The 22599-nt window shown below is 41.8% G+C and overlaps 1 protein-coding gene across 1 annotated transcript; it reads left to right on the top strand.

Annotated features, from left to right (window-relative positions):
* Positions 1-4677: 4677 nt before the first annotated feature.
* GJD4 (gap junction protein delta 4) lies at positions 4678-8754 on the top strand. Its single transcript, XM_033080821.1, has 2 exons — positions 4678-4741; positions 7491-8754. Exons 1-2 carry the CDS (start codon positions 4678-4680, stop codon positions 8669-8671), a joined length of 1245 nt encoding a protein of 414 aa, XP_032936712.1. The 3' UTR covers positions 8672-8754.
* The last annotated feature ends 13845 nt before the right edge of the window (positions 8755-22599 follow it).

The following is a 22599-nucleotide window of genomic DNA, read 5'->3' as shown; positions in this document are numbered from 1 at the left end:
GTAGCTGTGAAGTTGCTGAACCAAAGTCTGAAGAAGAGCTGCTTTTTCCATTTGTCATCCTCTTAGAAGCAGGTTCCCTTTAGAAATGTGACTTTTCTGGATATTCAAACAGTTAGAATAAAGGTCTCTGTGGCAATGTGAGAGAATGGTCTAAATCCTTGAGAGCATGCAGTAAAACACAGTCTTTTTTTAGGTTTACTAAATTAGTAGAGGAACAGTGAGACAAGACAGCACATGTGAGGCACTGAGGCACCAGGCTTAGGCATCCAAGGGCACCGAGCTGGTGTGGAACTCAGCAAGGTCGAATCCAAACAATATGAGCAGCTAAAAAATGGGCTGAACTTCACTGCTCTGGCTGTCCTTCTGGGCTGTTTTAGACATACATGCATTGGCATTTATGTACATCTGAGCACATGTGCATGCAGCTCCTCCCTGGAATGGGAGGCAGGAAGAGATGGGGAAGAGGCAGGTGCATTTATTGGAAGTTTCCTGTCCTTGCACTCAAATCTGCCGCTTCTGGGGACTGATGAGTTAGAGACTGAGCAGTGGGGAATAGGGGCACATTATTTAACCTCCCCACAGCATAGATCATCATGAAAAACATTCACTGCTCCCCTGCCTCAGTGCGTGCAGGCTCTGTGGCCCAACAGCTGGAGCTGGGATCACCTTGCCTTCTCCATGTCTGAATTGCTGTGGTGGCTGTTCTGGACACAGGCTGCTTTCAAATAAATTTCCCTGCAGCAGCACGCGAGGGGCAGCTGGACAGAGGTCCCAGGGAATGCAAAGTGTGCAGTGCTGTGTGTGCCTGGGTAAAGCAAAGGATTTTCCATGCTGTGCTGGCTCCTTGGCTGTGTGTGTGCTGTGAAGAGTGACATACATGGATATGTGTGTAGCACATACGTCTTAAAAAGAGCATTTTTTCTGGACAGCTTTGCCTACTGCTTTGCTATTGTCCTTCATGTCTTTCTCTCCCCCTTCTGCTGTATTTCACAAATTTTAAAATAAGGCCATCGAGATAAAATGGCTTTTAATATTTACTGTCCCTTCCATATCGGTTTGCCTCCCATTTACAAATCACCTTCAGAATAGTTGGATTTACTGTGAGATTTATCACTAATGCATATTTTTTTTGCTAACTAGAAAAATTCTAAGTAGATTTTAAATAGACTTTAAAATATTAGATATGCATCTGTATTTTTTCTTTCTTAAATTATGATAGGCCAAAGGACCTGGACTGAAATGCCAGATCCCTTTGTCTTTTATGGAAGCTGCTATGCTGATCTATTTTGCCTCAACGTTAATTAAATTGGTAGAGAGACGTTCCTTCATTGCCAGGTGCTGTGTAGGATGGAGTCTCCCACAGTAACTCTCACTTTACTTTGGGGTCATTAGTGTAGGTCTTTACTGGGTATGACAGAAGGGTTTGGGATTTGCTATGCCAGAGGAATCCTTTATTTGCTGAGAGTTTTTTTTGATGTGTGATGTAGATTGGGGCACCATTCAGGTGACAGATTTGATCCTTAAGTGGCTTCAAGCTAACTCTGCCTTCCTCTGGGTGTCATTCTGAGCCAAGGACAACTGAAGTGTCTTTGCTCTGTGTGAAGTAACCCAGGTCTAAGCCTGAGGGTGTGGCACAGGTCCACACTGCAGTGAGATGCAGTTCCAGTAGTTCAAAATGTTTCAGTGGGTCTCTCACAATGATGGAGTCACATCTGTGAATTTTTGCAGGATCAAGTCCTAGATCTATGGTAAGGGTTTATGAATGTGGAGAGCAGATGGAAATTTTAAAATAGATTTAATTGTGTCTTCTCATGTTTCATTGTTTGTCTCTGAAAGCTTTCCAGTGGCTTTTAGGGCCCTTCCTAAAATCAGATGTGATGAGGTGCTTCTGGGTTTCAAGGTTTAGCTTTAACCAATACCATGTCAATTTTTTCTACCTGCCTCTCGTTTTAACTAGAATGCAGTGCAAGTTCACAGATTTGACAGCTTTTTCGGGATGAGTTGTTTGTGAGATTCTACAGCTGGGACTGGGACTGTGCACCACATGCCCACCACATGCCACCATCCAATGGTGCCAAACCAACTGGTGGCACTGCAGAGCTGGAGTCCTGCTGCTGCTACAGCCATGCCTGTAATATTGCTCTCCCTATTTCTTCACAGTCCTTAGAGGCCAACAGGGAATGCAGGGAACAGCTAAAGATAAATAACCAGCAAGGGGGATTGTATGGTGAATATCTTCAGCTATGATGTGGAAAATCTTCAGATGGGAACCATGGCCCAAAAGAGTGCTGAACCAAGGGGTGAGGGAAGTAAATCCTGTGGTTCTGTGGAGACCAAACACTTCATACCACCACAGACTGGAGCCCAGCATGGACTGATGGCAGAGGCTTGGGAAGAGGACACACCACAGAGAGGAGAAGCACTGGATTCAAGTGAGATAGGAGCTGTCTAGAAAAGCAAAAATAAAAAAAGCTAAAGTCATTTGTAAAAGCTAAAATATAATTCAAGCGTTCTGACCTAAGCTAAGCTGCATTGTCACTCTGGAGGGTGCCTGCTTTCTTTTAGAAAAGAATGGTCCATCCTATCTCAGTGCAGCCATGCCATGGGATCAGATGTTGCCTGGTATAGTTCTTCAGGCAACAGTCTGGGGACTTAAATTCCTAGCTGTTATCCCTCTTACACAAATGGTGGAGGTCTCACAGCAACGACAAGCAAGGATATTTTAACTGACAATATTGACAGAGACAATTTATAGCCTATTGTGTGGATGCAGCTGCTGAGCATTCATATCCTGCCACCATCTTGGCATTCCTGACTTTATTTTTGACAAAGGGTGTTTAACCAGGAGTGCCTTCATATCTCAGCATAATTCATATCTTGACCATTTGCATCTTTTCTCTATTGACTTTCTCCAGTTTTTCTTCCTTCCCTTCTCACACACACATATCTCTGGTTGTAAAAAAAAGAAAATATGTGTGTGTGTGTATGTGTGTGCAACTAAATAAAGCTAAAAACATCATCACCAACCATAAATAAAACTTGGTAACAGAAGAAATAGCAGTTTTGCAAATATTTTACATAAATCAATTCTGAAACCAATAAGATTTCTGTATTTACTACTGCAATTAAAAATCTTTTTACACAGATAACAGGCAAAGGGTTTTGAAGGACCAATCTTTTCAAGCCCCACTTTCAGGGTTTCCTTAGGACGATGCTTACTGCAGACAGGACGCTCAGCGTGTTCTGCCAAGGCATTGCTCTCTGTGAGCAGAGAGCTGGGGAGAAAGTCTTTATGCAGGTATATCTTACTTTATGAAACTATTAGTTTTACCTTTTACCCAGGTAAGATGTGCTCAGTCATAAAGCTCAGCCCAGCTGCAGTTCCCCTTTTCTCCCTTGCTATATCACACACAGACTCCTTCAGCTGCTTTTCTGGGGGTTACTATTTCCTGACTAAGTTTTCACAGCAGGATTGTCCTTGCCACACCACAGATTAAAAAGGACAGGGCAACATCCCACAACTGGGTGAGAGTGGGTGGAAGATGGCGGTAATTATTTTCCCCAAGGTAACCTGGGTGAAAAGTGAGGTGAGGAAGGGAAAGCTGAGAGCCTTATTTTCAGCCCTGCTTTTTCCTGGGGTGAACACAGTGACGCAATGTCCAGGACATGCTGTGCAGTGGCACCTTGCAGTCAAAGAGAGCTGAGCCCACGAGCGTTCTGCTCCAAGTGGGAGCTCCCCCACCACTGCTGAGGGGCTGCTGGGTGTTAGAATGCTGCTCAGTCACCCTTAAGATCTTTTGAGTGATCTCCAAGCAGTTTGAGTGAAGTATCAAGCAGTTTCAGCCAAAAGGACTGACATAAATTAAAAATAAGTGACTTGTGGCATCTTGAAAACCAGACCCACCCTTAGGATTTTTTTATTTTTTAAAACTTCCTCTGTTTTTCATCTTGCCTGCAGGGAGGCTCAGCCTTCTGGCTGGCTCAGCACACAGAGGAGAGTTTGGTGGGGCTGTGATTGACAGGGCCATGGTGTTCTGTCAAGGAGGTTTTGATTTAGAAACCAAGTGATTTCGGGAAATTTCAGTGGGATAACTTCCAGTGACCTGAACTGAAGTTGCTTTTCAAACACAGGGATGCTCATCCTTTTCTATCCCCTTTCCTTTTATTCATCTGCAATTCTTGTGGGGAGACAGAGAGGACTCTGTTATTTCCTGGTCCATGCTATTTTTTCCTCTCTCCTTGTCTTTCACCACTGAAGTATCTCAGCAATGCCAGGAGGCTGGTATGCCCTGGAGGGTAAGAATAGTCTACAATGGCAGAGATCACTCCTGTTGTTGTTTGTCCACTTGCAGTTGCCTGGACAGAGGATCCACACAGAGGTAGGAGCAATTGGATCTGACAAGCAAGAGCTTTTAGAAGACAACGTGTTAAAGCCTGAAGAAGATCAACACTCAAAACTAACAGTCCTGTTCAAATCATCAAAATAATCCTTCATCAACACATTGTTTTGGCTGAGTTCCTGATTTCTGTCCTTGACCCTTAGCAAAAATTCCTTCCTTTTTTGTATTTTCTTCCCTTTATTTGCCCCCTTTCCTCCCTGTCTAGGTCTAATCTCCTTTGGAAATGACAAAACTGTTAGGACATCAGGAGCTGGAAGTGTTTTGAGCTTGCTCAAACATGGAGCACTGGGACTCACTGGGATTTTTGATAGTCACACTCAACTACAACGTGACTATAGTAGGTAAGTACTTTAAAACAGCTCTCTTCTTTCTTTTGCTGCTTCATATCCTGAAGCCACCCAAGTGCCCTACTGGTAACCAACTTTAATTTCAGGCTATGATTCTGTGATCGGTACAACAGTAAGTTGTTTTCTTGATACCTGATAAAAGAGGTTAATGGATTTCTTTTCTTGTTAAACAGATTACTTCTCTATCTTTGATAGATTTTTTCTTATTTTGTGTAAAATGTTCTGGCAACAAATTTGGGTCTTCTTGATGACAGGTCTTGCTGTCAGCTGGAAAAGGATCATGGTAAAAACACACAGAAGTAATATTGAACTTATACCACACAAAGTGAATGGTAGACTGTATGCAATAGCTGTAGTAACAAATTTTAAAAGTTAAAGAAGAGAACAGAAGACTCACTCTGAAGATGTGGTGAGGTCTGAAGACCCACCCATTCCTCTTTTACAGGAAGAAGTTTGTGTTTACCATTGTGGTTAATTATTGCTTTTCATTCTTTATTTTTGTAAACCAATAAGGGTCACATGCGTTTAAGAAAAAAAAAAAGCAAAGCAAAATGCCATTGTCTTTTCCTTAGCTAACTGTTAGCTGTTTATTTTTTTGTCCTTATTATTTAAATAAGATTCTGTTCCTCCTTCATGGGCTACTTTGAACAAAGTGTGAGCCAGAGAAAAACTTTCAAGGGCCCTGTAAAGACTCCTTGCCTGCAGCATTTGCTGTAGTTTATGCTGTGCACTGCAGGGAGCACCCAGCTGAGCCCCAGCAGGACTGCTGGAGAGGCTTGTTCTTGTATGTTTAATCAAGACTGGGTCTTTAGGGACAGGGATGCATGGAGGGGTTATCTCAAATGTATGTCACATTAAACTACTTCCTAAGGAGCCATTGATTTTTCTTAAGCAGTACTCTCTATTGTACATGTTCTAATTAAAAATTGATAGTGAAATACATGTAGTATTTTGAACCTAATTAACTAATGAGCTTCAAACACTTTGAGGTCCTCATAGGGAAAAAATTGCTACCTAAGGATGAAACATGGTTTGCTAAAGATGAGAGATTCTGTAGAGTTGGTGTTTTCTATTGACCCACACTGTGTCAAAAAGTGAGTTACAGTACAGCCTGCCAGCAAACACAGGAGGCTGGAAACACAGCAAAACCACCACTACAGCTCAGGGGATTAAAGATAAAAATGAAAAGGCCTCAATTTATTTATGGTTGGATAATACATTATTTTGCCAGGAGCAGCAGTTTCCCTGATGATCTCTCATAAACCTTTCATATTCTTCATGTTTTTCACTACAGAGTGCAGTTTTACTGTTCTAGCCCATAATCAGTGTACTGGCTACAAATGGTTTTTAGAGGGCACTTGAACTGTATGTTCAGTACAATAACAGGTATCACATGATGTTGTGAAAATATTTGAGTATTTTAAATTCACATTAACTACTGGGAAATAGCTTTATGGGAAATACAGAAGAAAGTTCTCCAAGGCAACACCCATAAATAATTAGTATAGAAAAATTCGTTGTGATCTGGATTTTTTTAAAGCCTTTATAGTGTGTATTGGTGCTATTTCACAGATTGCACACAAAACCTTGTGTGCATGTGAGATGTGCATTCACTATTAATGACTTGAGCTTTTCAGTACATTTCTCAGCCACTAACTCTATATAATATATTTCTCTTTAGTCGCTGAGTCTTGCTTTTCTCTGTCTGTGTTTACAATTAGTGTCTTAACAGTTCTTTAAAACAAAATTAAATCTTATAGTTATTTTATGTTGTTTTTTTCCCCTCTCTTGTTAAACAGTTTTTTTCCTCTTTTCTTGTAGGGGATTATTAAATTAAATTACTTTTTCAAAACTATATAGGGAATTGGTGATGGGATTCAAAAGGAAATGTGAGAAATTCGAATGTTAAACTTAACTTCAGATGTTGAATATGTGTTGCTACAGAACACATTTTTGACAACAGAATGATGTATCTTTAAGCCTTCCCATCCTGCCCAGGAAAAGGTTTTAGGCTTTTACAGAATCATGGAATGGTTTGATAGAAGGGAATTTAAGGTCTGAGTGGAGAAAGGCTGCTCACCAAGGTGAACGAAGGCTGGAAATCATGGCCAAGATGGGGCAACCAAAAAAGCAACAGAGAGAAATGTCTGGGGTGCACACACAAATGTACATTTGTAGAACACTTTGCATAAGTTTGCTAATAATGAAAAATAAAAATAATGAATAGCTTGCTAGTAAATACTGTTCTAGACATGACAGAGAGATTTTGTTGGCCAAAGTAAACTTTGCATGCAATGTCACAGCCAAGACCAAGAACAAATACTATGTCATGGAGCAATCTTTTCTAGATGAGTCTCATACTGTGTTACCTGATCTGTATTATTGAGATAGGACAAAATTCAGGTGCAGGAACCCAACAACAAGGAAAAATTTGAGTGAAATGGGATTGTTTAGTCAGTTGTGATCTCTTTTTATCAGGGTTTTTTCATTAGGTTTCAGTTGGCATGGTTTATTGTGTGTTTAACTCCTATATTGTCGAGTCTAGAGGAAGATTACGAAATATGTCAGCTACACATTTTCACTGGATTTTCAGTCCCAGTCAAAAAAACAAACAAAAAAAATTGGAGCCAATAAGAGGGGAGACTATTTCTTCAAATGCCTTGTATATCGAAAGAGCATCTTTGCATGACCTGCCTTCCTTCTTGGGATCTGACTCTTTTTCTCACCTTTCCTTCTCTTGCAGGGAAGATCTGGCTGATGCTGATAATTCTGCTGCGAATAGCAGTGGTGGTGTTAGCAGGCTACCCCCTGTACCAAGATGAGCAGGAGCGCTTTGTCTGCAACACCCTGCAACCAGGATGCTCCAACGTTTGCTATGACTTGTTCTCCCCCATATCTCACTTCAGGTTCTGGCTCATTCAGACTGTGTCTATCCTGCTGCCTTATGCTGCATTCAGCATTTATGTCTTGCACAAGGTAGTTATGTACGTGGTAAGGATGCACTGTCTGGGGCATGAGTCCAAGAGCAACAAGGGTTTATCAGGCCCCAGAAATGTGAAGGAGCCCTGTAGAAGTGCAGGTGTCAATAGAGTAGATTGTGATGCAGACAGCCTAAGAGTCCTTAATTTTTCAGGGGCATATACTGTTCATCTTTTTATTAGGACCCTGCTTGAGGTTGCCTTTGCAACTGTACAATATTTTCTTTTTGGATTTGTTGTTCCTGACCGCTTTTCATGCTACCACTCACCTTGCACAAGTGCTGTTGACTGTTACATCTCCCGGCCCACTGAGAAGTCCATCATGATGATTTTCATCTGGGGGGTCAGCAGTCTGTCCTTCCTGCTCAGCCTTGCTGACCTTGTCTGTGCTCTCCGGAGAATGACAGCAAGAAACCAAAAGAACAAGCTGCTGGCAAACCTCTGCACAGAGAAGGAGAGCATGCTGCATCTTCCCCCAGTCCAGCAGAGTAACTCTTCTCCACCTCAAAATGGGGATGGCCCAGCAGCAAACAGCTGTCAGACCAGTGATGGCTCCTGCTCGCTTCTCTCTGAAGAAGAGGAGGCAGTTCTTCCTCCTGAAGGTGTCCCTCAGCAAAGTGCCAGCACTCACCTCAGCAGCAGCAGTAAGTGCTGTGTGTCAGGAGACCTTGCTGTTCAGCAGCACAGCACTGAAGAGCCTGTGTGTGCCAGAGAGCACCGAGGAACTCCCTGCAGCCAAGTGAGACCCAGACTTCAGCAAGACTCCATTAAAGATACTGCCCTGGCTTTGAGACCTCAGCTCGAGTCTCCTCTTGCAGTTTCTTCCTCTGTTGTTCAGAGCAAGCTTTTAGGGTTCTACCCTTCAGCTGAGCTAAAAAGCCCTGATGCACAATCAAATTATAGCAGCACTAGCTGCCTGAGGTCAAAAAAGTCAGAATGGGTGTAGAAGCCAGAGTGAGCACTGTGCTGTGACCTTGGCAGGGCAAATCATTGCATCCCTGAAGAGGCTTCAGGGAGTTTCAGCTGAATCCCTTGGCTGTGATTATGCTGCAGAGATACTCTACTATGCTATGTACCTCCATAAAAAAAGAAACAAAAACCTCAGATAAGAGCTTGAAGGGTATTGGATTAAGGGACTTGTTCCTTAGAAATGGGACATCTTTATGTTTTTCTGCATGCAGATGGTTTAAAAAGGCTGTGGACTGTTACTGATGTGACTGACCTGTTTTTCCAGGAGTATGTGTGAACACTTGTTTACTCTAACCTAGTTTTATTGCAAAAGATTGAGCTTAGCTAAGATATGATGTCTACTGTAAGAAGCCTAATTTATCCCCTCATACTAAAGTCTCAAAGTCCACTCTAAGACAGCATATTCAAGAAGAAGACTAGGCAGTGAATAAAATAAAACACTTGTTTTGTAGCAAAGTGTTAATGTGTTAAAACCTCTGGACCTCATTGCTTGAAGGCGACACCTCTCCAGCTAACAGGGTCAGTTTCTCTGACACTGATGCCAGCTGCAGTCTGACCACATCTGAGATATTCAACTACATTCCAGTACCTAGAAGAGCCTAAGGAAAAGCCAGAAAAGGCCTTTTTACAAGGGCATGTAGTGACAGGACAAGGAGGAATTGCTTCAAACTGAAGTAGGGTAGGTTTAGATGAGATGCAAGGAAAAAATGTTTTACTTAATGGTGGTGAGGCAGTGGAACAGTTTGCCCAGAGAAGCTGTGGATGTCCTGGATGTCCCATCCCTGGAGCTGCTCAAGGTCAGGTCGGATGGAGCTTTGAGCAATCTGGTTTTGTGGAAAATATCTCTGCCTATCGCAGGGATGTTGGAACTAAATGATCTTTAATCTTCCAACCCAAACCATTCTATGAGCTACAATAACCCCCAAAACAGAGTGGCTGCATCCACATTAGCTGTTGGGAGTGATCTTGTGCTTGAGAATTTCCCAGGAAACAACAAGGAGGTGTGAGCCAGAAGGGTGTCAGGGAGTGCTCCAGCAGCAATGCCCATGCTCTGGCTCCACTGACGTCTACAGGGTGTTACTTCTCAGCCTTGAGTAGTCACACTGGGTTCTCAGTTTCAGGAGGTGGGAATGAGTCACCTGACCTGTTTTAGGGGTCTCTAAAGGTAAGATGAATCACTTTCTAGATATACCTATTTCTCCCACAATGTGATTATCTCAGACCTGGGTTTAGGGAAAATGATTTCTACCCTGAAAGGAGGATATAGTGGCAATGTCTGTATCAAAGTGCTAACCCTCTTTGTCTGACAGACTTATAATGCTAATAATTTGAAAACATGTCTAAACTGAGTGAATCACAGAAGATTTTATTACAGTTATACTTTGTGCTTTCCTTCAGCATTAATTCTGTCACATTTGCATAAGCGTGGTCCAGCACTACAGCACAGCAATGCATGAGATGAATTTTCTTTTAGCTACAAGTCAGTGAGGGTTGAAGGTTGCACATACCTGCAGATCATCAGTGGGAGTGGATGTGGAGGAGCATGTACCCAGAGAAATGTGCTGGTGGTAGTGTCTCATAAAACAAATTATTCAGAGGGTGTCAAGAACTGGTATTTGTAGATACTGCTTGGCACTGGAGTAGCTACGATGTTGTTTAGACCAGGCACAGATCTAGTCTTGCTCTTGGGCTGCCATGTAACAAGTCTCTGTAATAACTCAAGGAATGGCTCCCATGTGCAGGACATGAAGGAACAACAGCTTTCTCCTGTGGATGCAGAGATGTTCAAGACAGGCTCATCACACCTGTGTATTATTTCTCACATGTGTAAGGTAATCATGAAATTATCCCTTCTCTTCTGCGTTCTCCCAAAATTAGGTGGCTTAATAGATGCACAGAACTGCTGTTGGGGTCAGGAGCCATTGGGATCCTTTGGGATCCTGAGGCAGACTATGGGCATTTTTAATTACTACCTTCTAAGTAAGGTTTTCCTCTCTATTAGCTCTGTTTGTTTCTTTCATCGTGCATGCTTGTTGTGTGATTTGTCATTTCCAGGGTAGAAGCAGCATTAATTATTAAACTTTTCATAGGCAGAAAAACATTAAATATTTAGACTTCTCGTCCTCCAAAGCCTCTTTAATGGGGTCTGTGCTGATTACACATGCCATGACAAAACACTGCAACAATGAAACCTCTTATGATTCATTGCATCTTCTCAGATGTGAGAAGGAATGCGAGGAACAAATGTGGATTCAGTCTATTGCATATATCCCACAGCGTGAGCTATAAATAGGGCAGGAAAAATAATAAATGCATTGTGATTGGACACAGTCTGAGTTTTTTGTCTCTGGCTAGACATTTTTTAATGACTGAAGAGTCTCATTTCAAATTGGAAAGATCCTGTTTGTGTTTGAAATTGAAAGTGAAATTAGTGGAAGTTTTCCTTAGTCTGCAGAGACCGTGGTCTTTGGGTTGTGTTGCTCCTCTGCAAACCTGGCTGATTTTGGGACTTGTGGATCCATCAACATATAATAAGTGTAATAAGCACTTCATGTGTTTATAAAAACTGCATATTAAAAGAGAAAAATTTGGTATGGAATTTTCCTTAGGGAGTGAATAGAATCAACAACCTTCTCCTAGGGCAATGACTTGGAGTCTTTTACTACTCTTTCTCCAAGTCACATTTATTAATTACAAAGACTGTGTGGATTTGCCAGCAAGGAAAGACCAAGGGAAGTGTAAAGGAAATCTGAAGTATTGTGAACTTCCAGAGCTCAAAGGAATTAAATGTGATGGTTGGGGAGGGACATCCACTGTGGGGAGGAGAAAATAGCTAAAAAAGATCTGTTTGAAAAAACAAAGAGGATCACCTCTAATTTGTCCTTGTATTCAATATCACTGAATGTGGAGGTGCTGTAGACATGTCTAGATGCCTTAGAGTGAGAAAAGAACTGAGAGATGTGAAGCAAAGAAGTAGCAAGGCTTTCTCCTGTTAAAAAAAAATTTAGTCTTTTAAACTCACATTTTGGTTTTGTAAGTCCTTCCAGAAATTATTACATACTCAGAGAAATGTTACAAAAGGTTCATAATATGTTTACCAATGTGTCTTTAAATAATTTCTTAACCCATCTACTTCAGAAAAGCATTTCAAAGATGGGTTGAAAGCACAATACTCCTAAAACAACCCTCAGGGAGCTTTGTCTTGTGCTCAAGGTACAGGTGTCACTTTGTCACTTGCACCCTGAGGTGGCTTTATGGAATAATTCAGAAGATTAGATAGATAGATAGATAGATAGATAGATAGATAGATAGATAGATAGATAGATAGATAGATAGATAGATAGATAGATTTCTCATCCAGCCTCATGTGGTACTGACCATGAGACTATACAGAAAGGAATTGAAGGAATTGAGCCTCCTGGAAATAGGAGTTGGAACTGATCAGAAAATCTATTATAAAATAGATTTCACGTAAGAGGTAAAATTTTTATTGGAAAATTCTAAAATGTTATAAAAATGTTGTTTTCTTAGTATCTTCAATGGCACTTCACTAGCACCTCTCTTGCTAAATAAGTATCTAGTAGGCTGCTGGAGACACAAAATGTTCATGTTTTCTGTGCAGCAAAATCAAGTATCACTGGAAGTTTCTGCAATATGTGCATGGTTAAAATTAAAAAATGAATTTTGTTACCTCAAACTAAAATAGATCTGAATTTTTCTCTAAACATTTTTTTTCAATTTCTTTTCTTTTCAATTTTTAAATACCAAATTAAGAGCCAAACTAGTTTAGAAGCCAAGTTTCAGTCAGTTATAATCACTTTATCCTCTTCTTGCACTTTTTCAGTTGGGTCACTTTGATTTACTCTCAGCAGCATAACAGAAAGCTGTGACTCTGTCTCTTCTCTTGTGAAAGACACTCTAGACAGGTGTCTGGGGAATGTATAATTTCCTGACAGCAGCAGTTGCTCTCCATGAATATCTCATTTCAGCCCAGAATAAGTATTAAATCTGAAGTTAGTAATGTAGAGACATCCTCAATCTATTCGTTTAAGTTATTATCTGTCCTTACATGATACATCATTATTTTAATTATTAGCTTTCTAAAATAAATCCTTAAACAGTATATTAATTGGGCATTATATTATTGTAATGTCATTATTACAATGAAGAACAGATAAATTGTTAGTGCTTGTATATTTTAGTACAATAAAGAAATACATCTCAAAAAATAGGACAGTAGAGTAGTTTAAAAGGCTGTTCTTTAGCTTCTGTCTTTTGATCTACTTTTAATAGCCCAATGTTCTCAACTGACAGAGAAGTAATTTTACAACATAATGTCTTACATTGTAAATGAGTTGTTAAAATGTTCTGCAGATTAGATGGTCTCTGCTCACTCATAGCACGAACTCTTGGCCTGTGATACCCAGCAATGCCAATTCTGAAAAAGGAGTTCAGTAAGGAAGAAATATGAACAGAATGTATCAAATGCATCTCCATTTTAAAATTATCCATGTAGATAGATTACAGTCTGCTTCACTAGCTTCTGATTTCTCCCACTTCACTGTCTGTTTCCTTCCATTTGGTTGGACAGGCAGGAGGTCCCAGGCCATGTCCACAACTGTAATTCATTCATGGGAGTGCACACACAGTGCTAAGTCTGAGAACAGTTTTATAATCCTGTGCTGTTCACACCATGGAAATGGCAGGAGGTAGAGAGCTGTCTCTAATTCAGTGTCTGCAGGTAACACTTTATGTTGAGTACTGGATTAGCTTTGAAAAGCCTTCACTTATAAACAATTTACTGAGTGAGGATGATGGCAGATTTTGAGCTTGTTGTTAGAAACTGAGGTTTATATGTGGTGCTCTCAAGAATGGTGGGGGATTTGGGCTCAGCAATCGGGAGTAATTTCTTTCATTTCTGGCTTTCCTATGTGAGTAACATCTATTTTGCCAGTAAGACTTTAGGCACCGCAGCATTTCCTGTCACTGAAAATGTTACTTTTAGCAAAGAAATAACAACAATTCAAATAAACAGGAGATTTTGACCTGGCAGAATAAAATTTTGCATTTTCCCCTGTGATGACTTGCCTTTTCCTTGTACTGAAGATAGGCATTTTTTTTAAAGAGAAACCAGGATAGGATGCTTTCAGATCCCCACTTGTCCTGACAAATTAAACACCCACTTAGACACCCACTCCTTCTGCTCATTTCTCTATGAGTCAGTGTGAGTGATTCTTACTTCTGACAGACAATATACAGTGCAATGAGCTCCTTCTTTCTGGCACAGACTTTAAAGCTCTGTGCTATCTTTGGAGGTCTAGTGGAGGTATTCAAAGGTAGGCAGATGAACAACTCATATGCATTGGCTAACAAATCCAAGCTTTTTCTTCTTCAGCAAACCTCCTTCTAAAGCATTTTTCTGAAACATAAATAAGGAGTATCTGTAACACAGTTTACCAATTGTGATGCATTGACAGATACCTGTTTGTACAGGTTCACCAGAGACTTTCATGTACAACTTGATGGGACCTAATCCTTAAATGACTGGAGAAAACCACAGGATTTGCATTGCAGCCCCCTTTTGGTCTCCCATCAGTCACTCAGAACTGATCCCATGGACTACCAACCTTTATGAAATTCACAAGATGACCTGATATTAAGGAATGGTCCAAATATAGATATTTTTTGGAATACATATAGATAGACAGACAGACAGCTGTAGTAACAATCCACCTCATGGCTTGGAGTTACATGAAACACAGAGCTACTTCAGTTTAGAATAAATCAATCCTAATTGTCAGAGCTTATAGCAATAGGCTTTGAAATGTGCAAATAAATAGGAAATATTTTCTTCAAATTACCTATATCTGAAAAACATAATCCATTACTTTTACACAGAAATACAATTCCTTAAAACAGTCTTATGTTCCCTGTTTACTTAGCCCTCTGTACTTCAGCAAAAATCCTTAAAGTAGTAAGAAAAAAAAATTAAAAAAAAATAAAACGAGTCAGGAGTTGATTAAAACATCCAAACAGTTGCTTTATTTGTACATGAGGTTCCTGAAATATTCCTACAAGGCTCATTTCCAGAAACAACTTGGCTCAGCACACTTTATCTTTTGAGAAGTTTTGCTACAAATTAAAAACAAAGGCTTAAGCAAAACATTTAGGCTGCTTACTTCTGTTGGCATGCTCATGGCTATCCATCAGTAATATTCATATTGTGTAGAACTTGGGATTCAGTCCACTGGAGCCTGGGCACCAGGTCAGCTGAAATACAGTCCCACACTGCTTCTGACACCAAATTCTATACAAATTCTACCCTGATTTTGGAGTATGTGCAGACACCATAAGAATAGTTCAGCTGGGACACCAAAATACAACTTTCATGTGTCTCCAGTCCCTGCAGAGCTGCCCTCTGCAGCCCTCAGGCAGCCTGCAGGCCCTGGCAATACAGACTGAACACCTCGGATGTCGAGGACTTCTGTTGATAAAGAAGAATTTTGTACATCACTTGAAACTAATCCCTTGCTGTGGGGTTACGTTGAGAAACTGGTGCAAAGCTAAGGCCAGACAGGGCAACTGTTTCAAACAATTGTGAGCACAGGTCTGTGGCTGCAAAATACAGTAATTTCATGACTATAAGGCGCACCGGATTATAAGGCTCACCGCCGGGAGTCAGCAAATTTGGCAACTTTGTACATTATATAAGGCGCACCAGACTATAAGGAGCACTTTTTTTTTGCAGCGAGGATCCGTGCCGCGCACAACAAAGTAACGAAATAGTAACAGAATTGTGCGATCATGGGGTTTACTGGCTTGGTTCACGGTTCGGTGGGCTTGGTGCTGCTGCTCAGGGCTGCCGCTGGCGACGGGGGCCCGAGCCGCGCTGCGATGCTGGAAGCCCGAGCCACGCCAGGATGCTGGAAGCCTGTTCCGCCCCATGTTGCCTGGGACCACCACTTCCATAGTTTCCCAGATCTTTGGCAGTGTGTTTCCAAAAAAATGAGGCGGAACTTGGTAAGCAGATTGTCTGCTTTGCTGTATCTGACTGATCCAGCCCACCAGCAGAAGCCAGGCAGATACTGAAGAGGCAGGATCCCAGTATAGAGGGTGACACGGGAAAGGAAGAAATGTGATAAACATCATCTTCAGCTGCTTAGAAAGCATTCCTTGCTTTTTTCTCCCTCTTTGCCTGATTTGATCCATCTCTTCCTCCATGTTATGCTAACATGCTGGGATGAGCTGAACATCCTTGAGGCAATGCAAGATGCCAGTTCATGGTAAATTCACTTTCCAGAAAGGATTCCCTTGCTTTGTCATGGCCTTGGCAGTCACTCTTACACTGGTGATGTTTTCTGTCCATCCAGAATTGGCTCCCAACGTTCTTTGTGTCTAACAGAGGTCAGGTGGTGACTTTGAGGAAGGTGACTCCCATATGTACCTTGGTACCTGGCAATTTGAAGGAAATGCCACCAGCACAAGTGGTAGTGGTGATGACATGTAGTGTAGATCACAGAAAACTCAGGAAAAGCTGCTCTACTTGCAGCCATGGGCCTTTTGCAGTTCTGGGGTTGGCTTAATTGACCAGGCTTTTAACTGAAAGAAAAACCTTTTCAAAAGCTGCTTTAGACAGTCAATACAGACCAAGAAGCTTCATTGGCAGAAAACCTTACCAGAGACAGGTCTGGGAACACAAGCATGCTTTTGGAAACTCTGTTATATGGGTTTTCTCATTAAAATGGGTTTGCCTTGTTAGGACTGTGCCAGCTGTGTGAGCTCTCAGGCAGGCAGCTGTCACTTGTGCTTGGAGACTGGTCTCAAAGAACAGAGGGACCTTTGTCCTTCTCTTGAAGATTTATGTACCATTTAGGTCCAAACACATGGTGGTATTAGTCTGAAGAAATCTGTGGCTAGGAAGACTTTACATTACCTTGGCTATTTTTCTTAAAAAATAGAAGAATTGTGGCTCACTGTCAGGAGCCAAGTTCCCTTGAGCCCTAGTTAGTGCACACCAGGAACCAGAGTCCCATCTGTCAAACGCCCACTGATGGACATGAGGATGGAGCACTTGTGGGTGGTTTTCTGAGAGTGAGCGCTTCCTCTTGGCTGCCAGTGCTGTGTAAAGATGGAAGATTTACAGCCCACGCATCTGGTGGGCATCCAAGTCTGGTCCCTGGCCCAGGTTGAACCCCTGTTGCCTTCCTTCTCCCCTCTGCCATAAGATACTGGTGAGTAGGTGTTATGCTTTTGTAGAGGGTGGGAGGCTTCCACACTAAATACCCGGGCTAGGACAGTTCTCAGACAATGTCTGAAAATGCCAAGCTCAGGTATAAGACCTTCATTCCTCAGTTTTTTGCTCTTTAGTAGTACTTAGCAAACTGAGTTACCAAAGATTTTGTTTCAGGAAGCATGAGATTGAATCATGCTGCTATTTTATTTGAACATATTTGCTGCTCTCTAGAGGAACTGATGCAACTTGCATGATTTAAGGATAGGTGGTTATGTACTTTAAGCGGTCCTAAAATTGAAGAAAATTTCAAAAAGCAGGAAGACCAAAGTAAACAATAGCCTCTCTAAAATTTTGTCAGGAAATGAAGCAACAGCAAAATAAAACTTATAGTAAAGAACAGATAAGTTAATATACCTCAAAGAAGTAGAAGAAAGCGTGGGAGGGGACTGCTAAAAGAAGTGATACTAAAATAACACCTTTTCAATAAATTATGATTATACTGAATAAATTATTATTACACCAATCAAAGGTATCCTTGTCAAGAATAACACTCCCCCCTCCAAATCCTTAGGGGTCAAAGAGGTCAGAGCAGTGGCTAAGAAGAAACCTCTCTACAGAACAATCAAGACTATACATTGTGCCAGCATGAGACATGAGAGACCCAGCAAAAAATGTAAAACTTGAGGAAACAGCAATTAAGAACACATCAGCAAGAAAATACTGAAATCTTGCAACAGACATGATAAAAATAATCACCAGCCTCTCTTGGGAGGGTCCAGCTCAAGGTTAAGACACCTATGCTTAGTCACACAGCTGTCGGGTTGGTGTCCATAGTCCCACTACTATTTCAGGAGATCTGGTCAAATCCAGATCTGGGCTGCAATAAGTTGCCCACAGAAGTATCCCATGTTATTAGAGCTGCCACGGGGTAACTGAGATATTCACCTGTGTCTTTCAGGCATGACAGAAATTACAGCAGATCCATGCTCATTTGGAGAGGCAGGTAGAGACTGGATAGGAATCTCCAGGATCGCCTGGAGCCCATGTCTGAGCAATTGAATTTAGGCCCACAAGAAGTTACTTAGAGTAACTCGAGTTACTCTAAGTCCAGATTCCACGACCTACTGACTACATTTCTAACACTCTATTGACTACAATAGGAGTTCATGCAATGCCTTACCTTAAAAAAAACCCTATACTGAGATACCTACCTGTATTTATATGTTCTAGTCTTCAGCTGAACCTCAGGCTTCACCTACACAAGGCACTTGGAGGGAGAGGGGTGGAGGGAGGAGAGAAAACCCAGAAAGTATGAAAATATTGAGAAATATTTAAGCAGTGATAACAGCTAGAGAAGAACTATTATAGAAGATGTTACCTTTCAACAAATGTGATACTAGTTTTTATTCAACAAAAGAGGCACAGAAAGCTAAGTTGGGAGAACAGTATTGCTGCTGAGCTAGAATAGCATATGATGCCAAATATTTTCACAGTAGAATTATTTAGAAAGAGAGCACAAAAGACAAAAATCACACTGGTCATACCATTCATAGATTTAAAAAAGATGTCTTGCAAGCCATCACCACAACAGTCCAAAATCTTCTAAAATGCCAAAAGAAAAATTGACAGTAGAGTCTCACATGACGCAAGTACAGTCGATATGGCCATGTGGTCATACACTGAGCTCCTCGAATTCTCATGTGTGTTGTTGCTAAAGTCTTACTTGAGAGAAGTGCATAAAAGAAGTGTTGTATTTGCAGAGGAATATGGTAGGAAATGTAAATACACAGCTGGAGCAATGCTTCTATGGAAACAAAAAGATTGTCCAGTGTTGACAGAGACAGATCTCTAAGCATCAAGAAAACACAGTTGCGTCAGAACCTGCCACTTCAGCCATTACTTCAAAGGACAAGACATTTAGAGGTAGACACATTTTACTTTAGGAGACATTACATTAAAAGTTTGTTCTGCCCAATGTTAGGGACCACTGACTGCAAACAAAAAATAGCAGGTGTTTCTTAAAAGCAACACTGTTACTTTTCTCAAAGACCGAATATAAGGTCACTTAATGTAAAACAACTTACATTTTCCTTCCAAGAGATAAATTATCTATGTAACACCTTACATTCAAAACCTGTCAGAATTTAGTTGAGATGAAACCAACAGACAGTTTGTAAAAGTTGTCATATGCACATTATTTACTTTCAGCTTCCACAGATTGTTCACTGTTGGCTTTTGGACCTTACAGAAAATTCTATCCAGAATAATTTTCCATTAACTTCTTTTCAGACATGTAGAAATATACAATTGAAAAAAATATTCTCATCTACTCTATTTTCCCAGAAAGAATTATGTTCGAAAGCACTGTGCAAATTCATGGGTTAAATCCTAATTCAGAAAAGCATTCTTGTTCAGGAAAACATTTATGCACATGCTTACTTTAAGTATCTTATAAAATCTCACTGAAATCAATGGGACTTTGGCATGCACTTAAATAGTCCTTACCACCCTACATGCTTATGATCCACTTCTATTCAAGAAAGCAATCAAGCACAAGTTTCTGAATCAGGATCTAAAGGTATTCTGTGAAAACCATTTATATTCCAAGCTGTACTAATAAATTAGGTTTTTTTGTGATTTTGCTTTTTTTTTCATTAAGAACGTATAATGTGAATGTGCTTTGCTTCGTTTTAAGCTGCAAAGGCCCATTTTATGTACTGCTTGTTAAATCAGATTCTAATGATTCTTTCCCTCATGCAAATCTTTCCTCTCATTCATGGATTGTATTTAAATTCTGCTCAGCTTGTATTCATGATGCCTTGTCAGTGATTTGCATTGCTCTGATGCGTTTGCCCTGGTTGCACCCCTCACTCACTTTGGCTTGAGAACATAGAAGCCATAAATAACTCTTTAGCTGCTAAAAACAACACACACAATTCTTGTACACTAATGAGCTCGAGGATGGCAGCAATGAAGCTCCGTGTGGGTCTCCGTGGTTTCCTGATCTGATATTTCGAATGCCCTGCTCTATGTCCTGGAAAACTAAGATTTTACAACTTTTTATAGCAAAATACTTCTTCCCTAGAGTTTTGCGAGAAAGTAACTTCAGTTTAGAACCCATAATGATTAATGTGCTTTGCACCCCACAGGTTTGGAGAGAGAAAATCGTGCAGCTCCCTGCAGAGAGGCTGCGGCTCCGGATGGCAGCGATGTACAGAACACACAGCACCCAAAGCTGCACAGTCTGCACGGGAAATATTTCCCCTTCCTTTCCTAAAAGCCAGATTTAATTCTGTTCCCTCCCTACATCTGGACAGAAAGCCAAAGCAAGTCATTTGTTTCCTAAGCCAGATGGCTACATTTTCTGATTTACATTGAAAGAGAGCATTCAGATTTAAACCACTGAGAAATGATGAAGGTATCATGTCTCAAACACATTTGGAATCAAGTCTGTTCATAGCATGAAAACTATTCTTTCTAATTTCAGAAGATGTGAAAATGGGACATTCTAGTCTTAAGTTTATTTTTGGAAAAAAGTCAAGTTGAAAAAAATAATTCAAGACTAACAGTTCTTTGTGAAGAATGTCACATACAATAATCAATGACAGAAGTTTGGAGGAAAGAACTTCTAACTAATGCATTTAAAGCATACCTAAAAACATCTAAGTCACATGTAAGGCAAAACTGATGGGATAAGAACCCTTTTCTTAATGCAACGTATTAAAGAAGTCAGTGTTCAAGAGAAATAGCCCAGCTTTCTCCTTTATAATATATTAGGCATCTACAGGAATGTGGCCACATCTTTTTGACTAAATTTCTATTTTCTTGGAAAGATGGATTTTAAGGAAAAGCATCTTAGTTCTATATTGTACTGTGCTTGTTGCAGCGGCGGTGAGCCCTGCCCAGAGGGTGTCAGCAGCGGTGTGTGCAGGGTCAGCACAGGGAGCGGGGGCTGGCATCTCTCCTGCACGGCCCCGCATCTCATGTGCACAGTCCCGCATCTCCCTGCACGGCCCCGCATCTCATGTGCACAGCCCCGCATCTCCCCTGCACAGTTCCCGCATCTCCCCTGCACAGTTCCCGCATCTCCCTGCACAGCCCCGCATCTCATGTTCACAGTCCCGCATCTCCCCTGCACAGCCCCGCATCTCATGTGCACAGTCCCGCATCTCCCTGCACAGCCCCGCATCTCATCTGCCCTGCACGGCCCCGCCGCGCTCCGCGGGATCAGAGCGCTGGAAGGGAAGGGAAGCCGGGCAGGCTGCGGGAGCAGAGGCTCTGGAAGGGAGGCCGGGCGGGCCGCGGGAGCACAGGCTCTGGAAGGAATGGCGCTGGCATTCCCGCTCTCCCCAGCGGAGGGCACTGCGGGATGGCGAGCGCCGAGCCCACCGCGCCTCCCGCATCCCGCCCGTGTCCTCCCGCAGCCCCTCCGCCTGCCGGGCTCCCTGCCCGGGGCCACTCCAGAACTGCTGCAAATCTCCTTTTCCATACCTGCCTGCCGTAGGAACGGGAGGAATGAGTCATTTTCCTCCCGTCTCGTACAAGCCGATTTGTCCAAGTCCTACAGCATACGTGGCCCGATGGGGCTCGGGCAGCCTCACAGAGCAGGTCTGGAGCGTGCCTGGCAAACGCGGGGCTGTGGCCTTTGGGGACACTGCGGGGGAGGGCATCGGTGTCACAAAGTGCTCATACAAGGGAGCTGCACTGAGGACACGGAGCAGAGTCAGGAAATCCAGGTTTTTCTCCCAGACTTGCATTGAAGTTTCACTAGCCTGGGTATTATTACTGCAATTTCTGCCTCACAAGAAGAAATATGACTATTAATTCACAAGTGGATGTAAAGTGTTTTGAGATCACAGATAAGAGACTAGTAGGAGTGAAGAGGTGCTATCTCAGCCTTCAAAAAGCTTGGTTCAGCATTTGACCTTAGGTACTAGTTTCTGAGGTGATTTGACTATCCTTAGTCACCTCGGATTGTTGCTCCACATTTTAATACCAGACACTAGTTATTTCCATAGCACCATAGCTTTTATGATGTGTGATCCTTTCTGCTGAACTAGTGAAATTCATATACCTGATTACAGTAATGACGGGCAGTTATAAAAGCTTAAATAAATAGAGCTGTCTGACGATTTCTAATTGAGTTCTCTTAAAGGCTGCCTAGAACTCATCATGACCACATGCTGGGAGCCTGCCTTGTTTAATGCTTTTTCATTGGACTGACATTTTCAGATCTCTTTATTCTTCTTAGTCTCATCCTATTGTTTTCAGGGTGACCTTTGTTGTCCAGCCTCTTTAATTCTAGAAAGAGATGTGCCATCTTTTCCATACCATCCAGTTTTGTTATGCAGGACAAAAAGAGAGGGAACGTGGCCAGGATAGGTAATGGAGAGAGATTGCTCTTCACTCACGTCCCTGTTGGGCCAGAAGCTGCATCGATCACGGTGTGTGGAAGTGTGTGCCTGGAGAAAGACAGGCTGTGTGGCTCTGGAATGGGGTGCAGGAGCAGGGCATGCTACAGGCAGGTTGTAACAGGCACTTTGGAGACTGGCTGTGATTCCACAAGCTGGTTTGACTGGTCCACGCTGAGCTTTCCTCCAGCATAGTCTTGACTGCAGGAGAGTTTTCACTCCAGGAGCATCTTTTGTCGTTTTTCAATGTACATTATTGTC

Source organism: Catharus ustulatus, chromosome 1 (genome assembly GCF_009819885.2).
Source record: "Catharus ustulatus isolate bCatUst1 chromosome 1, bCatUst1.pri.v2, whole genome shotgun sequence".
Taxonomy (NCBI): domain Eukaryota; kingdom Metazoa; phylum Chordata; class Aves; order Passeriformes; family Turdidae; genus Catharus; species Catharus ustulatus.
The sequence above is the reverse complement of the archived record's forward strand: the minus strand, read 5'-3'. Positions and strand labels throughout refer to the sequence as shown.

Bases quoted from the DNA above. Each gene is read 5' to 3' on its own strand.
- GJD4 (XM_033080821.1), top strand. From the start codon at position 4,678: ATGGAGCACTGGGACTCACTGGGATTTTTGATAGTCACACTCAACTAC. The intron at 4,742-7,490 runs GTAAGTACTTTA...CTTCTCTTGCAG, and splicing joins CTACAACGTGACTATAGTAG to GGAAGATCTGGCTGATGCTG.